General features: G+C 33.0%; 1 protein-coding gene across 8 annotated transcripts in view; it reads left to right on the plus strand.

The window, feature by feature from the left end:
* Positions 1–22,938, plus strand: part of ATRX (ATRX chromatin remodeler) — a 230,856-nt gene that overhangs the window by 61,697 nt on the left and 146,221 nt on the right. For 4 of the 8 annotated variants that reach the window (XM_081276837.1, XM_081276832.1, XM_081276839.1 and 1 more), the window contains 6 exons: positions 631–755; positions 3,760–3,873; positions 8,035–8,144; positions 9,921–9,988; positions 10,257–13,327; positions 18,244–18,316. In XM_081276837.1, the coding sequence (XP_081132963.1) occupies positions 631–755; positions 3,760–3,873; positions 8,035–8,144; positions 9,921–9,988; positions 10,257–13,327; positions 18,244–18,316 (3,561 nt within the window). The remainder of the gene's footprint in view (positions 1–630; positions 756–3,759; positions 3,874–8,034; positions 8,145–9,920; positions 9,989–10,256; positions 13,328–18,243; positions 18,317–22,938) is intronic. The other 4 variants (XM_081276834.1, XM_081276833.1, XM_081276835.1 and 1 more) reach the window with 4 other exon arrangements.

Raw genomic sequence — 22,938 nt, forward strand, 5'->3', positions numbered from 1 at the left:
TTCATTTCTTTTAATAATTTATGTGCTTATAAAAGGGAAAGGAGAAGTTAAATGTGTTAAATGTTAAATGTGTCAGATAACATGTCACATTTTTAGGGTTATGTGAAATTATCTAGGATGTAGAGTGGTCTTTACAGTTGTAAGTTATAAGGAGATCAAAAAGTGCTAAATTTTTTTTTGTTGTAAATTCTCAAATTATACTATAAGGACAAACTATTTCCAAGTTTACTTTATATTCAATATACTGTAGGGTATATTTGTTACTAGAAGTTTGCAGTTTAGTCTGTTTTTTGGACTTTTGTTGTTTTTGAGCATTGGAAATATTTCTTCATAGCTATAGCTTGCATGTATTATTAATTTATTCTCTAAAGTAGTGATTCTTAAAGATAGCCAAAAATCCCCTTTGTAGCTTTTTCAGGAAGCACATGCCCTGGTCCTACTTCAGGCCTACTGAAGCATAATCTTCTGTGGCAAGTAAGGTATAGAGATGTATGTTTCCCTAAGTGATTTTGATATGCATACATATCTGCTGAGAGCCACTGCTACATCCAAACATGCTGTTTATGTTCTTGGGGTGTTGTTCCAGTTGTCAGACATTTCCCTAATTCCATGGACTTAATTGTTCCATAGGAAACCTTCAGTTGTAACAAAGTATGTAGAATCTGATGATGAAAAACCTTTGGATGAAACTGTGAATGAAGATGTTTCTAATGAAAATTCAGAAAATGATATTACTATGCAAAGTTTGCCAAAAGGTAATGTGTATTAATTTTTCGTATGAAATTAAAATTGAAATTATCTTAAAATGTCATTGTTATAAAATTGGAACTTGATTACTGCTAGCTATATATAAAGGACAAAGATTGGCATATAAAGGACAAAGATAGTGGTCTGGAAATGTATTTACATGCTAATAACAACGTTGTTGAGGTTAAAATTTGGGACATTCAATTATTTTTGAAAAAGAACAAAATCAAATATTTTTTTTTTCTTTCTGTTGTGTTTTTTTTTTTAAACTAGGGGATGTCTTTTAGTTTCCAAATTATATTTTAATGTAGAAGTAGCTTTAAAAGTTTCATATGTGGTTTTGATTCAGTAAATGTTAATGTACTTTCTTTATGTAAAAAATATATTAAATATTCCTAAAAACTTAAAAAAAGCATTTACAGTCTAATCCTATTGCATTTTTATTTTTTTGTGGTGCTAAGGATCAAACCCAGGGCCTCACATATACTAGCAACTGCTGTATTGCTGAGCTATTTCCCTACCCCTATGTTACTAGATTTTGATTCTTAAATTCCTCAAGGCTAAAAGCCAAAATTAACTATTAAAGGTAGATAAAGGTGTATTTTTGAAGTCATATTTTTAAAAAACCTTGTCACCCATCTCTCAACTCTTACAGTTCTAATTGTAAAAGAACAATGATTAGGGGCTGGGGTTGTGGCTCAGCGATAGAGCACTCGCCTCGCACATGTGAGACCCTGGGTTTGAGCCTCAGCACCACATACAAAAAATAAATAAGTGAAATAAAGGTGTTGTATCCAACTACAAATAAAAAATAAATATCTGAAAAAAAGAGAACAATGATTAGATTGAGAAAAAGTTCCAAATGAAAATCTTGGACTCTTATAGCTCAATTTTGAGAGCATCATTATTGCATGATGAGAGAATTGACAATAGACTTGGTAATTTTATGGTGTTTTAAAGAGTCAAAAATTTAGTTTTTCCCCCCATTGTTAACTATGTTCCAGTCTCTTAGTGTATTTTTAAAAATTATTCTTATAGTCAGATCTCTTTTTTAAAAAATCCTTGTTTATTTCTTTATGTGGTGCTGAGGATTGAACCTAGTACCTCATATGTACGAGGCAAGCATTCTGCCACTGAGCCACACCCCCAGCCCATAGTCAGATCTCTTATAGCAGTGTTTAGTAAACCTTGTTCCCTGTCTATATTTATGTTTTTGATCCATTTCTTTAATTATGGAAGTTGAAGGAATATGGTGGATATTGTGCTTTGCTTATTAATAGGATAAATTTGGAGTTATAAAGTGAAAAGTTAAATGAGGAAAGGGAATGACAGATAGAAGAAAGGTTGAAGGAGAATTGATGAGACTACCATTTAATTGGGTTTGCAAATCATGTCTGACAATTTTATGTAATGTTTTTTATGGCCAAGGACAGGAACAACTAACATGGGAGACTGAATACTAAAGGCAGTGACTCTTTGGATTTTTACATTCTTGGTGGATGTCACTGGCAGTGCTTATTGATGTAAGAGCTTGGAATTCAAACTTTTAATGGTACTATGGAAGATTTGTCAGTAGAGGATGTTCCTAATTAATTAAGCTAAGCTTAGTTCTCTCATACTAAAAAACCTATTTTATAAGCTTAAATCTGGTTGGTTATTTTTACTGTTATAGTACTGTCATGAGTATGCTTGGATATCAGACTCTGAAAGAATTACCTCCTTTAATCCTTAAAACAATGCAGTAAAGTTTCTGTTGTTAAAGATGAAGGAATAAATTCAGAGGTCAAGGAATTACTTTTTTCAGTTTGAAATGAAGAAGCTAACATTTGAACCCTATTCTATCTTAATCTAGTGCTAGTGGGTGTTCTTTACAATTTGGGCTTTAATTCCAATTAGAAAAGAATCTTCAGGAAGGAAGGGCTCAATTACTTTATGATTAATTTAAAATCTTTACCTCTTTTCAAATGTTGGGGCTTCTCTGAGAGTATATAACATAAAGTAATTGTTTTAAATAACATTTTTGGGAGGATAAGGATTATTTAAATATACCACAGTCTGTAAAATCTTAATCCTGTATGTTCCCCTCTTCTTTAGATATTCACAAATTCATTTAACAACTAGATGGTATAAGTTGCCAAAATCTGCTTGTTGATCACTATGGATCCATATTTCAAGGAGTACTGGCAACTACCTGCAATTACTTTCTTAATTGTTGTCAGTAATAGTCAAATTACTAATTTGAGCAATATATCTAAAAGTTGAAACCTGGACGGACCCTTTTTACTGTGCTTGTTTAATTCACTCTTTAGAAAATGTCGTGATAACTTAAAATGATAACCTTTTCCCTCAATTTACATATTTTATAGTTAAGAAACAACATTCTAAAATATTTTGATAGTCACCAACAAATGATCTCATTCTGTAATTTTATTGTCTTAAAGTAATACTATTCAAGAAATTTGCAGGGCAGGGAATTTTGACATACTATTTAGAAAATGTTATAGAATAGGCATGGAAGTAATAGAGTGAACTTTATTATCCCCCTCCACACATCCCCACAAAGTAAAAATAAAACAACACTTAAAAATCTTTTTCTGATATTCTGATTTGGATTATGAGATGAGTAGGATGCCTTTTCATCCTCTAGACTACTCATTTTATAAATTCTTCATGGAATTTAGTCCAAATGTTCATATTCATAACAGCTTTGTGGTAGGCACTATAAAAATTCAAAACTGGGATGAGGCTATTTTATTCCTACATTTCTGTTTTAATTAGTTCATAATACCTCCCCCTCATGAACTATATTCCAATAAATTATCTGATTGTTGAAACCTGGCCCTTTTTCTGCTTTCCCATTTTATTTACTTTTGTGAGGTCCTTAGACAAGTATTTTAAAGCTTGAGAGAAACAAACTATGTACCAGCAATGTTGGCTTTATCTGAACTGAAGTCTTGTACTTCACTTGCACATTTAATATGTGTAATGGTTTTTTAAATGAAATCATTCTAGGTACAGTGATTGTACAGCCAGAGCCAGTGCTGAATGAAGACAAAGATGATTTTAAAGGGCCTGAATTTAGAAGCAGAAGTAAAATGAAAACTGAAAATCTCAAAAAACGCGGAGGTAAATACAAGTGAAAATGAACCATGAGTTTAAATTGCTGTTTATGACCATATTAGGAAATCTTACGTGCTTTCTAAAAATACCTCCACTTTTCTGCCCATTGTTTTTAAAAAGCACTACTTAAAAATAACTTCTGTTTCTCTTTTGAACTCTGAAGCAGAAAAGGTTAAACACTATTTATCTAAACTCCTTTGCCTTCATTGGCTATTAAGTTATTTATCTCAAGAAGCTTGGCATTCCCTTCTTCACATTAGTTCTATAATCCCTATACCAGAATACCAAGTGTTTTCCCTTACTCAGAATTTTAGACTTGTGCAAAATCTTGCCCATGGCCTTTAGGTAATTGCATACATATTCAGAACATTGTCACATAGAGTGACAGACATCAGCATTCAGTATTTCCTGGTGTACTTATTAAAAATGCAAATATTTTAACTCCACTTCTAACAAGATAGAATTTCTGGGGATGAGGTTGAGAATGTACCCCAATTTGTCCTTAAAGTATACTCAAATTTCTGATCCACTGATGCAGTGCAGAGATGAGTAGGAAAGAGAAGAGAGCTAGAGCCAATAAACCACCCTCCATATGCCTGAGACACCTCTCCCTTTGTCTATCATCACTTATGTTCTCAGCTAGATTGGCTAACAATTTGTATAAATTTAACATTAGGAGAATTCATTTAGAAATTTTATTAGAGTGGAGTATGTTTCCCACTTGTTCATTTTTTACTTTTAATTGGTGCCTGTATATCCTTTTTGGGCACATTATCAGAGCCAGAAACTATAACCATAAAAGAAATGAATTTCTTAAAGAGAGAATATGACAGTAAATTTCTAAATAGAAGTATAATGAAGGTGTGGCCATTTAATACTGACCATGTTATATGATTGTGAAATGATAGAGAAGTTTTTATATTGGTGAAATTTCGTGCAGATTTCAATTATCTTGATGGAATTAGTAAACTAGATCCACAGTTATAAAATATCACTTTTCAGATTAAATAATCCGTGAGGTTGCTGGTGAAAATCAAGGAAATGTTGTTTAGTCTTTTGTCCACAAGGGGGTGATCAACCCCTTTTGAGTATACGGACGATTTTTTGAAATCTAGTTCATAGTAGAGAAATTGCCATTGCAGCAACACAACTCAGTTTAAGATAAACTACTACTCTTAAAACTTAGAGAATCAGCAAGTAGAAGGTGATGATAAGGATTAGAGGATAAGAGTTTCTTTCCTCTGAGCATTGAGTCCTTTAGCAAAGACAGATAATTATGTGTACTTCATTGTGTCAATTAATGTTTAAATGGTGTCTTTTGGGAAGGGGCTCTAGAGCAGTCAGTGTCAGATATGTGGATGGGACTTGAAAGCAGAATAAGGACTTTTTGGGGAGGGTATTCCTAGTGCCACTCTGGTATGCTGCTTGTGTTTGGTCTCAGCTGATATTGTTTTCTGGAATATTTTGTTGAGTGTCCTGTGTAAGAATGTTTATATCATGCTTAAGTGAATATGTATGTTTATAGCCATGTAGTGCACTTAAATATTTTATGTTTATTTTTGTCTTAATGATTTGTTACATCTGTAAACTGTCAGAAATCACACAAGAAATTTCATTTTAGGCTTATGCATGTGTGAACAAACTAGTGATCTGAGATAGTGGATTGCTGTGGCTATTGTTCAGACTTTTTGGTAAAATTAGTTCCCAAATTGAAGCCTAATTTAGAACAGTGTCAAGAATGTAAACTTTATATATAAAATAATATTTTATTATTTTATTTATATATAAAATAATATTGATTTGGAACAAAATTATAGCACAATGTCACTTAAAAAAATCATATCCTGTTTTGACATACTTTTCCCAGTTTAATTATTTAAAAATATGTTACACTAACTTTTCTACACGGCAAAATAATTTTAGTCTCTCTTTAAAACACTAAAATGTATTGAGCTCAGAAATGAAAATTTTTTTTTTACATTGACACACTGTTATAATCTTTATTTCATAACTAGATATAAAAATTTAAACATACGTGTAACAGAAACAAGTACATAAAAAAGTAACATTTCAACATTTTACCATATTTGCTTCAGATCTCAATTAAATAAAATATTGGTTCAGTCCTACTCTCATCCATTTCCCCTTCTTCCCACCCCACAGGTAATGATTATCTTAAAGTTTTATGCATGTGCATGTGTATGCATGTTTTTCTATGTTTTCTATATATGTATTTATTAAAAAACATTTTTCATTTAAAAATAAAAAATAGTATGAGATATATATATATATATATATATATATATATATATATATATATATCCTTTGAGAACATTTCTCATTCAACATTGTTTTTGAAATTTATCCATGTCAGCAAATACACATCTAGTTGGTTTTTCACTGCTCTATGGAATTCTTACAGTATAAATTTATTTATTTCCCAAATGTGAAATTATTTCCAGTTTTTAATTTTCTAATTAGTGCTATAGTGAATATCCTCATATACAGTTCCTTTTTCCTGTGGAAGAAATTCTCCAAAGGATCACCTATTTTTAAAAATTTCTTGAATGATATATATGCAAGAGCACATAGCAGATGCTTAATTAATAGTATTTAACATTGGGTGTATATTCAAATTCTAGGTTTCATTTATCTTAATTAAATTATTATTTGAAATGAAAATTACACCAAATATTTCTGTTAAAACAAATAACAGAATACACAAATACCCAAGATCAAAACAATGTAGGGCAGGCAGTGTGATTAAAAATAAAACATTAAGTAAGCCTTGAGATTCTCTTTCATCTTCTGAAAACGTATGACGGTGTCCTTATGCTTTGAACTGTTTTAGCCTCCACAAATAAAGATACTTAAAATAGTCTTTGGGTCCATGGTGCTTTGGATCTTAAAACTAACAAAACACAAAATAGAAAACTCAAAGGTGAGAAATGCATCTGGCGTTTTTGTGTTATTTAGGGATAGAGACTTTTTGGGGGTGGGGTGGGGTGGGGTGGGGTGTTGTTTCTTCCAGTCGTCTCCTTTTTATTTGTGAACGAAGGCATTTTCACTGACCTCTTTTAATCATAATCTACTGTTTTATTTGGATCAAAGTCTTGGTTGCATATCAGGATCTGGCACAGAGAGAGAGAGAGAGAGAGAGAGAGAGAGAGAGAGAGAGGGATTTCAGTTCATTGTTTTATTGGTTGGGAACGGCTGTCTTTTTTTTTTTTTCTCCCTCCTTTTTCTTTTTCATTTTCTTTTTCTTGAGATGGGGGTCTCACTGTGTTTCCCAGGCTGGTCTTTCACTCTTGGGCTCAGCGTCCCAAGTAGCTGGGATTACAGGTGTGTTTCTGTTGTTTAAAAAGATTCTTCAGATGATTCTGATGTTCATCTTAGATTGTGAGGCACTGCTTTAGCCGAAGTAGGAACAAGAACAAGGCAGGAGAGGTTTCTTCTAATAGTTGCTTGTATAGGTTATCTTCAGCCTGTTTTCCTGTAGATAGTACAGGATGAGGGTATGCCTTTCCAACTAGCTGATGTTTTGCTGCTGTATAGATAACTCATAATGTCCAACCAGACACTGTTAGTAGGGAGTGGACAGTAGGCATAGAAAGAAGCCATGTGGGGATTATGCACAGTATTGAAGCAAATCTTAGGAAGGAAATGGGTAATATCAAATTGCCAAGTTTTCATGTACCCCATTGATAGAATTTGTGCAGACAATTCCACTTGGAGAATAAAAAATGTTTATGTCACTTACTTCTCCATTCCCTAAGAACAGATAGTGTATTTATTTGTAAAGCAATAGCAATGAAAAAGAGCCCTTGATCTTTATTTTTAGAACTTCCTTATGGGGTCTCTTCATGTTATGCCAAGTTGTGAGAAATGAATGGGGTTTGTATATGTAAAAGGAAAGACGTTTAGGATTTGTAGCTCAGAATTTGACAAGGTTGTCAGATTTTTTAGAAAGTCAGTATTTTTTTTTTGTTAGAAAATCAGTAAAAAAAAAAGGGGGGCTTTTTAATGGGTGTCCAAAAAGTTATTTCCCCATGGATTATGAGGTATCTCATATCTAATATAAAGTTCACAAAATGCTGACTAAGGTAAATATCCTTCCCCCCCCCCCCCTGTGTAAATGTGTAAATAATGATCGCTCCTTTCTCCTAGAAGATGGGCTTCATGGAATTGTGAGCTGCACAGCTTGTGGACAGCAGGTCAATCATTTTCAAAAAGATTCCATTTATAGACACCCTTCACTGCAAGTCCTTATTTGTAAGGTATGTAAAGATTTGTTGATCAGGCTTACATTGTAGAGGGGAAGACCCATATATAAAAGGCCTGAAAAATGCCATTTCAGGGGAGATATTGTGATTATGGAGTAGATAGGAAGCCTTTGTAATTAGGACTTGGTTGGCTTTTCAGTGGAGGTGTTATAAACTAATACCTGAAATGTGAATAAGAATTAGCCTGGTAAAGTGGGATTGGTTCAGCTCCTTCTAGGAAATACAACACAGTATTCAGCGATTGAGAGCTAAAGGAGAACCTGTTAAGTATCGAAACCAGACATTTTGTGTATATGTGCATGCTTGTGTTTTCTAACCCTCCTTTTAATGTACCCTACTACTTTAAGTTTCCATGTGGAAGAGGGTTTGAAGTAACTTGAGATAATATAATTTAAATGTTTCTTATAGGTTGATTATGATTTTAATAGTCTGTCCACACCTTTTTGTTGGTAATACAGTAGAGTTCTTTTAAAATACCTATGATAATAAAGGTTATGTATGGGCTCCCCATCTCTTGTTAGTGCTGAGATGAATCCTGTGTGAGTATCTCAATTTTGAAATGCAGGGGTAGGCCATATTTTCCTGGGAGTTCTAGCTGTAGTTTTTATTTTTTATTAGGGTGATACTGATGATTGAACCCAGGTGTGTTCTGCCTCTGAGATATATCCCCAGCCCTTTTGTTTAACTTTAATTTTTGTTTTTGTCTTGTTTTGTTTGTTTTTGGTACTGGGGAGTGAATACAGGGGCAATTAACCATTGAGCCACATTCCCAGTCCTTTTTTGTATTTTATTTAGAGACAAGGGACTCTCTGAGTTGCTGAGGCTGGCTTTGAACTAGCGATCCTCCTGCCTCAGCCTCCTGAGCTGCTGAGATTACAGGTGTGAGCCACTGTGCCCAGCTCTGGCTGGTTTAAATTTTGAGACAGGGTCTTGGCAAGTTGCACAGGCTGGGCTTGAACTTGTGATCTTCTTGCCTCAGCTTCTTAAGTTAGTTTTAAATTTTGATAGCTGGATTGGTAACCTGCATTTCCTTTCTCTTATTTGCTTTTTTTCTAAGGACGAGTCTGTAAGTCTAGGCAGTTTGGGTAGTTTTTGGAACCTTCCCTTTTCCCAATCTGACTGGAAAGGAATTTGAAGTTAGTGAAACTTGAATTTGAATAACAATTTTGCCTCTTAATAGTGTATGATATTAGATTAATTTACATATTAATGAACCTTAACTTTTCCCCTTAGAATATCTCCTACCTTGTGGGTAGATATTTTGAGATTGAAAGATAATGTAGGTTAATAGTTCAGTTGTACACATAGTAGCTGTTTATATGTGGTAACTATTAAAATTAGGAAGTAGAAACATCTAATACAGTTTTATGTACAGCTTTGTAAGCTAGTTGTATAAGACCAGAAATTTGCTTTATTAAATACAATCTTTAAAGCCCTTTTTAAGTAAGGAATAATGGTGCTCGATGGTAGGGCAATCTGTGTCAAAAAGTTAATTCCTTGAGGTATTTCAATGACTGGAAAATACTAGTATGGGTAGTACAATGTTCTGATTTGATTGTTTAAAATGTGCACATTCCTTTTACTTTATTAATGATTTCAAATGTTAATTTTTTTGGAGTAGATGTAGCTCAGTGATAGAGTCCTTGTGTAGCATGTGTGAATTTCCCTGGGTTTAATTGCCAGTACTACCCACCAAAAGTTAAGTTTTTGTTCCTCATGAATGTTAATGAATTTTGAATAAAATTTCCCCTTCCTCTTTTCTTTCTATAGAATTGCTTTAAGTATTACATGAGTGATGATATTAGCCGTGACTCAGATGGAATGGATGAACAATGTAGGTAGGTAATAATTAAGATCACCTAGCATTCAGTGTCATCATTTTGGGGGGAATTCTTAAGAGTCTTTTACTAGATCCATCTTTTGTAATCTCATCATTATGATGTCTTTTTGCACTAAGCTTTAAGTTTTAAGCTTTCTGATAAGGAATAGGCAGATGACCTAAAATACTACTAAAATTGCTGACAGGACAATTTAAGTTGCTTTAATAATGAAGAGATTAAAATTAGTTTCATTTGGAATAATATTTTAATCTTTAAAACATTTCAGATGGTGTGCAGAAGGCGGGAACTTGATTTGTTGTGACTTTTGCCATAATGCCTTCTGTAAGAAATGCATTCTCCGTAACCTTGGTAGAAAGGAGCTATCTACTATAATGGATGAAAACAACCAATGGTATTGCTACATTTGTCACCCAGAGCCTTTATTGGACTTGGTCACTGCATGTAACAGTGTATTTGAGAACTTAGAACAATTGTTGCAGCAAAATAAGAAGAAGATAAAAATTGACAGTGAAAAGAGTACTAAAGTATGTGAACATGCACCCAAATTTTCTCCAAAGAAGAATACTTCAAATTGCAATGGAGAAGAAAAGAAATTAGATGATTCGTGTTCTGGCTCTGTAACCTACAATTATTCAGCACTAACTGTGCCCAAAGAGATGATTAAAAAGGCAAAAAAACTGATTGAGACCACAGCCAACATGAACTCCAGTTATGTTAAGTTTTTGAAGCAGGCAACAGATAATTCAGAAATCAGTTCTGCTACAAAGTTACGTCAGCTTAAGGCTTTTAAATCTGTGTTGGCTGATATCAAGAAGGCTCATCTTGCATTAGAGGAAGATTTGAATTCAGAGATTCAAGCTTTGGATGCTGTAAACAAAGAGAAAAATACCAAAGAGCATAAAGTTGTAGATGCTAAGTTGGAAACAAAAGTACGAAAAGGAGAAAAAATCTTTGCTTTGGAAAGGAAGGATATTTCAAAGTCAGATGGTAAACTGTCCAGAAAACAGGTAGATAATGAGCACATGGATCAGAGTATCCCAATAGAGGAACAAAGAGCAAATAGAAGTACCAGTGGTGAGCATAAGAAATCTGATAGGAAAGAGGAACCTCAGTATGAACCTGCTAATACTTCTGAAGACTTAGACATGGATATTGTGTCTGTTCCTTCCTCAGTTCCAGAGGATATTTTTGAGAATCTTGAGACTGCCATGGAAGTTCAGAGTTCAACTGATTTTCAGGGGGATGGCAATAGTGGAACTGAGCAAGAATTGGAGAGTTCATCTGTAAAATTAAATACTCCTTCAAAAGACAACAGAGGAGGTATTAAGTCAAAAAGTACAGCTAAAGTAACAAAGGAATTATATGTTAAACTCACCCCTGTTTCCCTTTCTAATTCCCCAGTTAAAGGTGCTGATTGCCAGGAAGTTCCACAAGATAAAGATGGCCCTAAAAGTTCTGGTTTGAACCCCAAGTCAGAGAAATGTGGACCTGGACAGGAAAACACCGACAATGAGCATTTAACTGAAAATGAAGTTCCTTTACTTTTAGAAGAATCTGATCTTCGAAGATCCCCACGTGTTAAGACTACACCCTTGAGGCGACAGACAGAAACCAACCCTGCAACATCTAATTCAGATGAAGAAAGTAACGAAGTAGTTAAGGAGAAACAAAAACTATCAGTTCCAATCAGGAAAAAGGACAAGCGAAATTCTTCTGACAGTGCTATAGATAATCCTAAGCCTAATAAATTGCCTAAGTCCAAGCAATCAGAGATTGTGGATCAAAATTCAGATTCTGATGAAATGTTAGCAATCCTCAAAGAGGTAAGCAGCAGGATGAGTCACAGTTCTTCTTCAGATACTGATATTAATGAAACTCAGACAAATCATAAGACTCTGTATGATTTAAAGACCCAAAAAGGGAAAGATGTTAAAGGAAAAAGGAAACGAAAAAGTTCTACTTCCGGCTCAGATTTTGATATTAAAAAAGGCAAATCAGCTAAAAGCTCTATAATTTCTAAAAAGAAACGCCAAAATCAGTCTGAGTCTTCTAATTATGACTCAGAATTAGAAAAAGAAATAAAAAGCATGAGTAAAATTGGGGCTGTCAGAACAACCAAAAAAAGATTTTCAAATAGAAAAGATTATGATTCTTCTGAAGATGAAAAAAACAGCAAAAAAGGGATGGATAATCAAGGGCAGAAGAGTTTGAAGACTGCACAAGAAGGATCATCTGATGATGCTGAAAGGAAACAGAATTTTTCTTCAGCAGAAAGCACAATTGAGAAAGACAAGACCATAGTGGAATTAAGAGATCGACTTTCTAAGAAACAGCAGCCAAGTGTTTCTTCTGATGTTGCTGATAAGCCTTCTTCAGGGAAAGAGGAGAGTTTAAATTCCCTAGAAGACAAAAAAATAGTTGAAACTAAGGAAAAGAGCAAGCATCTGAAAACCAAAACATGTAAAAAAGTACAGGGTAGCTTATCTGATGTTGCTGATAAATTCCCAAAGAAAGAGCAGAGTGATGATTCCTCTGAAGAAGATAAAAAGCAGAACAAAAAGGGGACTGAAGAAAAAGAAAAGACTATAGACTTGAAGAAAAAAGTAATGAAGATAGAACGGCATTATGAATCATCATCTGATAGCACTGAGAAATTACCTGAGGGAGAAGAAAGTTGTCATTTTCCTAAGGGCCTAAAACAAAGCAAGAGTGACACAACTGATGGAGAAAAGAAAGGTAAAAAAATGAAAGATAAAATTTCTAAAAAGAAGGATGAGTTATCTGATAATGTTGAAAAGGTACCAGGGAAAGGAGATAGTTGTGACTCTTCAGAAGATAAAAAGATTAAGAATAGAGCATCAGGTAGAGAGAAGAAAAGACGCAACTTGCCTGAAAAGAGTTCAAGGAAGAGACAAGATTTTTCATCATCTGATACTGAGAAATGTTCCATGAAACAAGATGGTTGTGACTCTTCTGATAAGAAACCGAAAAGAATAGAATTGAGGGAAAGAAGAAATTTAAATTCAAAGAGAAATACCAAGGAAATACAAAGTGGCTCATCATCTTCTGATGCTGAGGAAAGTTCTGAAGATAATAAAAAGCAGAAGAAACAAAGAGCTTCAGCTAAAAAGAAGGCAGGCAATGTCAAGGAAAAAAAGAGAAACCCCCTAAGAACAAGCAATAAAAGGAAGCAAGCAGACATTACTTCCTCATCATCTGATGTAGGAGATGATGATCAGAATTCTGTAGGCGAGGGGAGCAGTGATGAACAGAAAATTAAGCCTGTGACTGAAAATTTAGTGCTTTCTTCACACACTGGATTTTGCCAATCTTCAGGTATGAAAAAAAATAAGTAAACATTTTAAAATTTGTACTCTCTTTAAACCCTTTTTAATAACTACATTGTTTAATTTTTCCTGAAGAAAATCTAATTCAGGATTACTCTTTAGGAGAAGTCTATTTAAAATGATCACCAGTTTACTATAAGACCTTTCTTGATTTAATTTTATGCCATCTTTGTAAAATATTTCATACATTGTTAGTCTTTTGTGTCAGTCAGACCAAAGTTTTTGGGTAAATAACAAAAATGTTCTATATGTGTTTAGTGCTTTTTTTCTGGGGTAATGAACAGTGAAATTTATGAAAGATTTATGAAATTTATTTTGTGAGAGTAGTCCAGGGAGGTATTCATTTAATGGAAATGAGACCAAAAGTTTTAAGTGCTTTGCCAAGCATATAGCTTTTAAAATTGGAACAGAGAGCTTTTCATTTGGTACTGGGGATTCAACACAGGGTTGCTCAACCACTGAGCAATATCCCTAGCACTTTTCATATTTTGAGATAGAGTCTCTCTAACTTGCTGAGGCTGGCCTCAAACTCCCAAACTTGGATCCTCCTTGCAACCTCTCAAGTCACTTAGATTATGGGTGTGCACAACCATTCCTGGTTTCAGAAGAGATAGCTTTGAGTCCCATGAAATCCCATTAAATAGCTTAAATTTAGTGTATTGAAACCCTTTTTGATATTTCTTAGCTAGTTTCTGATAGTACAAACAGAATCTTCTCTTTTTTGGCCCCTCCCCAATCATAGATGCTTCTCTTAAAACACTATCAAAATGAAGGAAGAAAGAAAATCCAAACTGTAGATGGAATACCCGAACCTGATGGGATAGAGAATCAGGAACATTAGGATTTGAGTTAATTGGTTATGGCTACCTAGAAACATAAAATAAAAAAATTAATCATTATTACACATATTTTCAAACATTGTTATACTAAATATATTTGATTGTTATTATATAAATTTATTATAATTTTCACTAGTTACTTGTATTGTTTTAGTAATACCTGTTAGTTAACTGAGGACACTTAGATTTTGATGGGGAGATACTGTGATTGAACCTGGAGGTGTTTTACCACTGAGCTGTTTCCCTAGCCCTTTTTATTTTTTATTTTGAGACAGGGTCTTGCTAAGTTACATAGGGCCTGGCTGAATTGCTGAGGCTGGTTTTGACCTTGGTGTCCTCCTGCCTCAGCTTCCTGAATTGCTGGTATTATAGGCATAGAAGACCACTACCAACTCTTTTGTGTGTGTATGTGGCCTGGGGATTACTGAGGATTGAACCCAGGGGTACTGTACCTCTGAGCTATATACCCAGCCCCTTTTAGTTTTTATTTTTGCTAAGTCCCCCAGGCTGGCCTTCAATATGCAATCATCTTACCTCAGCCTCCCTAGTAGCTGGGATTACAGGTATGTTAATGCTCAAAATTACACATTTTTATAAAGTAAGTTTCACATAAAACTGTGTTCCAATATAGGATGAAGTTTAACTTTTTTATTTTTTTCTCTTTCCACATTCCTTTTAAAAATTTGTCCTAATTAGCTATACATGATAGTGGAATGTATTTTGACATATTATACATATATGGAATACAATTTCTCATTCTTTTGGTTGTACATAATGCAGAACTGCATGGGTTGTATAATCATGTGTTGAAAAAATACTTTGAGTCTGAGGCAGAGGGATAAAAAATACAAAACCAGGGGCTGGGGTTGTGGCTCAGGGGAAGAACACTTGCCGAGCACATGTGCGGCACTGGGTTCAATCCTCAGCACCACATAAAAAAATAAACAAATAAAGTTAAACATGTTTTTTAAATCCAAGGCCAAGTTGGGCAACATACTAAGCTCTTGACTCAGTATTAATAAACAAACAAACAAACTAACTAACTAACTAAATAAATAAATAAATGGGCTGACAATACAGTTCAGTGGTAGAGCATCCCTGGATTTAATCCCCAGTAGGGCCAAAAAAAAAAAAAATAATACACACACATGTTACACAAAGGGTAGCACTTTAATATCATAAAGTATAATTTTAATAATTGTATGCACACTTCCATCCTCCTCTGGTTTTTTAGTCAATCATTGCATCCACAGTGGGCTCAAGGACATTTTCTGTTTTTTGAAACATTTATTGTTTTAGGTTTAGGTGAACACAATATCTTTATTTTATTTTATTTTTTTATGTTGTGTTGAGGATCGAACCCAGTGCCTCATGCATGCTAGGCGAGTATTCTACCACGGAGCCACACCCCCAGCCCCTCAGGGGCATTTTTTTTTTTTTTTAGAGAGAGAGAGAGAGAGAGAGAGAGAGAGAGAGAGAGAGAGAGAGAGAGAGAGAGAGAATTTTTAATATTTATTTTTTAGTTCTTGGCGGACACAACATCTTTGTTGGTATGTGGTGCTGAGGATCGAACCCGGGTCGCACGCATGCCAGGCGAGCGCGCTACCGCTTGAGCCACATCCCCAGCCCCCTCAGGGGCATTTTCTAACCTGCATTCACTAATGAAACTTGGCATATCATGGGGAAAGAACCCAAGCAAGTGACCAAAAAATCCCTAACCCCTCAGAGCCACAGACTAGGTTTTGTTATGTGAACTACTTCAGGCATAAAGAAATGGAGACACACATACACACACACACACACAAACACACATTTAGTGATGATAAAACAATAGATATGCATTGTGTTTTCTAAAAATAATGCAAAGAATAACAAACTAAGAGTTCTTAATGAAAAAACCCAGAAAACAATGTCAGCTAACGTTTCAGTGTACATTAAGCAGCTGTAATTTTATTACAACATGGAGATCATTCTAAATGCCTGTCTTGCTTTCTGCCTATTTTTTTTTTGCCTTCAACCTTTATTAATTTGATAACTAAGGAACAATCTCATAGATTTCATTTACATGCCTTTTAACATTAATGCAATTGGAATACTTTTTAAAATATTCCAGAATTTCTGTGTGTCTTCTATTCTGGATTTATTCCATATTCATAATTCCTCTGAAATAGCTTCTTACAATTGAAGAGCATTCATTAGGGATACATGCCATATATTTTTTTTTATTCATTTGTTCTTAGAGGTTAATGACAGCATTAGTGATTTCTTTTAAATTAGAGCTATTGTGCTTTTAAGGACATCCATTCAAATGCAAAACTGGAAAGGAACTGACAAGGAAAAATTCTTCAGGAAAAGTATGTCTTTATAGAGATTGAAAACAATAAGTATATTGGTTACCTTTTAAGTGATCTAAGTAATACTGATAAAGCTTGCACTGAATAGGAGTCATTCTCACAGCTAACACATATTCATGTTTTGGAGGCAAAAACTTTGTTAATGCTGTATAATCTTTCCTCTGTAATTAAAAAGAAAGATAATGATAATTAGTTAATCTAAAAACATGACAGTAATGAACTGCTTTAAGAATTCTTGTTTTGATTACAACTAAAAGACACACATAATTAAACACCAAACATAAAAATTTGAAAAACATATTTGTACTTGTTAAAATCACACAATGATCCATGTATTATTATAGTAATAATTTCATATGATAATATAGTATACGCATAAAAAACATACTGCACTATATCAGTCACATTTTTAATTTAAATAGTCATTTGACAAAATGACCACTTATATCAATGTAAGTTCTCAGGACAGTCTCCTCCAAGAATTATGGGGTGGGGGGGGAAGAAAATGGTGGGGGAATGTAGTAAGTTGTGGTAACAAAATGACTTGCTTTAATCACATTCTAATACCAATAAATCAAACTGTAGTATGGTCTGAGTTATACTATTGATAAGATATACATTTGTGCCAAATAACACATAATCTGAGTAGAAATGTTTGCCCAGTTGAGAAAATAAGACATGCACACACACTTTGGGAAATATTTTATCATATGTATAAGGAAAAAACAGAACACTAATATGCTAAAAAAGAAAAAAGACAAATGAGAAAAATGATACCTGGGTAGTAGCAGCAGTACAGATAAAGAATACATAGGGCAGGGGTTTCTAATGTGATGTTTCTTTGTAGCTACCATTAAAATTTAATATCTGAAAAGAAGGTACAGATCTTGACATCCATTAATAGTTAGCTCAGTCTCTATATACTTATCTATTCACGAATGTAAATTAACCAAAGGTCTGTATATATAAACACTGTTAGCCTTGTTTAGGCTATTGCCTGTATGTGAAAGTAATAAAACTATTTCTCAAGGATTACACATCTCACTGGGCTTTGAGGTACACATGTGTAATCCCCCCAACTATGGAGGCTGAGAAAGGAGGACTACAAGTTCAGCAATTTAGTGAGGCCCTAAGCCACTTAACTTAGCAAGACTCGATCTTTATAAAAAAAAGGGGGCTGGGGGCTGGGGAAATATCTCAGTAGCAAAGTACCCCTGGTTTCAGTTCCCAGTACCCCCCCACAAGTCTCCTCTCTCAATTCATATTGACCTCTCCTACAACTATGGAGGCTGAGAAAGGAGGACTGCAAGTTCATGGCTAGCATCAGCAATAATCTTTTTTTACCATTTTGAAATTTTTATTTTGGAATAATTACAGATCCACAGGAATTTCCAAATTTGCTTCTTGTCTAGCAGGCCCAGAGCTCTGTGTTTAATTCCCAGCACTGCAAAGCAAACAAGCAAACACACACCCTGTAATGTTGTAAGGAACATTGAAATATTTAAGACCTTACTTTTTATCATTTTACTTCTGGTACTTCACAAATTTTGTACTACACTTTTAAACATTCTTTTTACTCATATTTTGCATTTCAGAATAGTGGTTAATACCTACTGATATTTTTTAGAGCTTTGGACTTTCAATTTTATTTTATAATGTTTAACTTATGTAGATCATTTAAAGCTAATTTTAAGTACACCTTTTTCCCCAAGGAGATGAAGCCTTATGTAAATCAGTGCCTGTCACAGTGGATGATGATGACGACGACAATGATCCTGAGAATAGGTATGATTCCATCTGTAAGGACTTAAAAAAGATTATAACACACCCTAGGCGTGGGCGCAAACATCAGCAACGGAACAGCAAGCAGGTTGTAAAAACCGGGAGTGCCTGCCTTAGAAAGACTCACTCACAGTCTTCCTGCAAGTTTGAAAGAAAGGCCAGAAAATGGGTTAAACTCAGAAACCTTAAGAGAAAATAAATATAAATATTAACACACCTAGCATAGGGTGTGTTATAAATACAGAACTGTCAATTTTGTGTGTTCATGTAAACTGTGATAATTTTTGAATCTATTTTAATTTTTACAGATTTTTTTGATGAAAGTGAATCATATGAATAAATTGGTAACAACAGACATCTCTCTATATATTTGGTTATTGTTCTTAATTGTCATCCAATGAATTTGGTGATGCTGTTTTTTAAGACCTGTTGAGATTGAAAAAAAGATTCCTCAGATAGTTAAGATTAAGAAATTGCTTTCAAAATAAGTTTTCAATTTACAGGGATCCAGACTAGATTTTAGCCATTTTTCAAAGAAAATGGAAGTAGTATGAAAGTGTTAACTTTAATAAGACAGTAGGTTTAAATGTGTAGTAGCTTGTAGAATTTTACTTAACTGAGGGATGGCTGGGAGAAGGAAAAAAAAGGACACATTTCTGACATAGACAGTAAAGAATTAAAACTGGTATTAAAGAATATAACCACAATGTTTTACAAATCTTTTAAACATTTTGTTTACTTTAGTATATCCCTAATCATAATCTCCAATCATGAAGACAGAGTGGTATAGTGAATGAAATTAGAATAACGGGGATAAAGATCATATCTTCTAATGTTTCTAACAACTAGGTTATTTTTGAGCTTCAACTTGTTTTGCCAAAGTTTTCTACCTCTAAAATGAATAGGTTGGATGGCGTTTTCTCTGATTAATTCTAATCTGGTAGAATTGATGAATTTATTAAGGAATATTTATTCCTATCAGTAAACTCTAAAATTTTAATAGAAGATATAAAAATACACACGTAATTTTTGTGCCATAATTTTTAATGAATTTAACAGAGTATTAAATACTGTAGGCTGAGTTGTTATGGTAGTTGTTTTATGTCTTGCTGATGGTGATAGGTTTCTCAATTTGAAAGATCAGCATTCTGCTAACATAGAATATTTAAAGTGAATGAATAGGTTTATTTTACATTTTTAATAGAGCTTAATTATGGAAAGAAAGAGTTGGACTCTGCTTTTCTCCTTATTTTTTTTAAATTAAAAATATATACCTGATTATTTCATGGAATATGGGTGGGGTCCACAATGGAATGGTAACTGCATACAATTTTTGGATTTTACATTATTTCATCACAGATAATAAAAACATTTAAAATTTTATTTTAAAAATGCTTAAATTCTTACTTATATATACTATTATTTGTTTTCCTGTATGAGGCCTCAAATGTTACTGATAGGCTAACAGTGTTAAGTACATTATATCCTAACTCAATTGTGAGTGATGAACTTTAATATTTAGTCACCAAATAAGATTGTTATTAAGTTATGATAAGTTTTGTTAGAACTTGTCAAAAGATTACATTTTCATCTTCTAAGTTCTCTGATCATATCTCTTTGTAACTGGCAAGTATTTTATTAGCACTTACCTTTAATTCCATCTTGTATTTGTGATAAAAAAATTACAACCCTATTGAGTACTTTTGAGGAATTGAATTTTATCTTGAGCATGTCTTTCATTATACTCAGTTTAATGTTCTTTTATAATATATAATTAATAATTTGTTTAATATCCACTATACCAAAGAGATATCTAATATGCATGGGTTATCTAGTCATGATGTGCATACAAATAACTTCTTGCACTATTTTAGTATAAATGATGTATTTGAGCAGATTTGAATATGCACTAAGCAACTTTAAAATTTTTGTCTGCAGATCATGATTAAATCTTGGCATTATTTTTCCAATTTGACATTTTTTTGAGTGGGATGTGTTTTAGTAGTAGTATATTGTAATTGTGTGTAAATTTGTACACAATTGTGTAGCTGTGTAAAAATTGTGTATAAATTTCATATGCTTTGCTTTTTTAGTAGTATTGTAATACATTTTCAGTGATGGTGTTTATGGAGAGGTAAATAGTGTATTGTTGCAAATGCTTCACTATTTCAATGCAATAAATTTGTGTAAAACTTTTTCTTGTTCAAGCATTTAATTTTAATTATAATGCACCTTTTCATAAGAGTTCATAAAAATTTTTAGAATCAAGATATATAAACTAGTTTCAACCACAGATGTTCTTTATGTTCCTGAAATTGAGGAAGTAAATACTTTTTCCAAAACACATATGGTTATATATATTTGTGTGAAAATTTGATTGATTGGTTTTTCTGTTTGAATGTTGTGGTAGTTTTTTTGGTTTGTTTTTATTAGCACACTTTTTTTAATTATTGTTCAAAACATTACAAAGCTCTCGACATATCATTTCATACATTTGATTCAAGTGGATTATGAACTCCCATTTTTACCCCGGTGGTAGTTTTTTTGATTTCATTTGAAAAACGTATTCATCTTGGATATTTTAGTAGACGTAAATAAGTTTGTGTTATTTAAAAAAGCTATTATGTAGCATCTGTATTTAGGTAGCATTTGTATTTGAAAGTAGAGGTATACATTTGTGAGATAGAATCGTGTAAGCTATGAATTAATTTCTATTTAATTGCTTTTATTTAATGAACAATGACAAAATATAGGTTGATGCTCTGGTTTTATTGAGCTTCTTTGAAAATAGCATAAATATTTTGATATTTGTGTAATAAGAATTTATTAGAATTGATGTATTTTCTCAAAGGCTGTAATACCAATTTTGTCATGGTTTTAAATTTATACACATAATTTAAATTAGTTATGAGGAAGTACTATAGGAAAATGTTTTCATTTGACTTTTTAATATTTGTAAGTTGGGGGTTTAAATCAGTTCCTCTTTGAACAGGTATCTGTTGGTATATTTTTTATTTTGGGTGGAATTTAATAATTACGCTGGCATTTAAATCACATTTATCCAATGTGATTGGGACCAGAAGTATTTCATATTTCAGAGTTGTTTTTGTATCTGATTCTGTTTGCCTAGTCTTTACCAGTTGAACATCCATGATTTGAAAATACTGACAGATTTCAAAGCACTTCAGATTTCAGATGTATTGATTAGGAATGTGCAGCCTGTATGTTTTGATTCTTTTATGTTTTCAGTATATTTGGGGATATTCAGATCAAACATGTTTTCTTATGTTACAATTTAATACTTGTACAATGAAGGAGCCTCAGTAATATGATGGTGTGTTCAAATTTAATAATGTTAGTGTTCAGGGTTATTATTTTTGGAATATTTTTATTTGTATATTTTTCAGGATATGAAACATATTTAGAATTGAGCTTTTGAGAGTAAAAACACAAGTAATAGATTTTTCTTATTAAGCAGTCTTTTTTAATCTCTAATTTTTACCAAAAGCAGAGAGTTTTATATGGATACCCTTTCCTGCTAACACAAACATAGGGATCCCTGCCTGCGCGCGCACATGAGCACACACATATTTACTTTATTGTTGAAAAATGTTTTCTTGGTTCTAGTACTTTTACATAGTTTGTCTCATGATTTCTCTGTGATTGGGGCTAAATAGTTTTTTTTTTTCTCCATAGAAGGAAAATATGTAGAGATTGCTCAAAGAAATCACCCATTACTGATATACGTTATACTTATTTATAGTGAGAATAGATCATAGCCTTTTATATTTCCAATTCTCCTAACATCTGGTATTAGTTTTGCTTTTCAAATTAGAAAATATACAAATTATTGTGTTATTTTCTACTGTCTTGGTGTGGGTGTTCTGTTGAAGGCTTTGTACGGTTAATGCAACATATTTTGGAAAGATATTAATGATTCCTGGATGTTGTGCATGTGAATGAAGATATTTAATGATTGTTTACTTGATTTCACGAAAATTATGGCATGATATCATAACTTTCACTTCTATTCAAACATTTCCAAATGCTCATCTTCTACTCCTACATGTTTTAATCCATTCTCTATACAAATTTGCTACATCTGTGATGTTTTTTCTTTTAATTTTTAGTGGTGGTACTGTTTGGTTAGTAAAATTGTTCTGATTCTTCTTTGCTATACTTGAAAAAACAAAGGTAGCATTCTAAATTGAGTATTTTGTTTGTTTCTCTGTTTTAGTAAGGGTTTCAAATATCTAGCAATTTTAAGGTTTTTCAACATAGTTCAGGTAAGTATTATAAGTCATATAATACGATGTCCAACCAGTGGATAGAATATTTTTGTAAATGAGTAAACTGGTTGCAGTTTTCATCAACACTCTATTGCATTATAATTCCCAGGAAGGAAGATAATATGGTCAGTAGTGGGGACCATTGTCCTCTGTTTAAGATTTAAACATTATATGTAATCTCTTTCTTTCTTGTTTCCCTATTCTTTGGTGTACTGAGATTTTCAGAAAATGAGAAATAGGTCTTCCTCCAATGGACAAAAAGGAAAGGAAAGAAAAAAATTCAGATTTTAGTGTTAGCAAATGTAACTCAGTTTTGTGACTTGGAGTAATTTCTTG

This window comes from Spermophilus citellus (assembly GCF_964194105.1).
Source record: "Spermophilus citellus genome assembly, chromosome: X".
Taxonomy (NCBI): domain Eukaryota; kingdom Metazoa; phylum Chordata; class Mammalia; order Rodentia; family Sciuridae; genus Spermophilus; species Spermophilus citellus.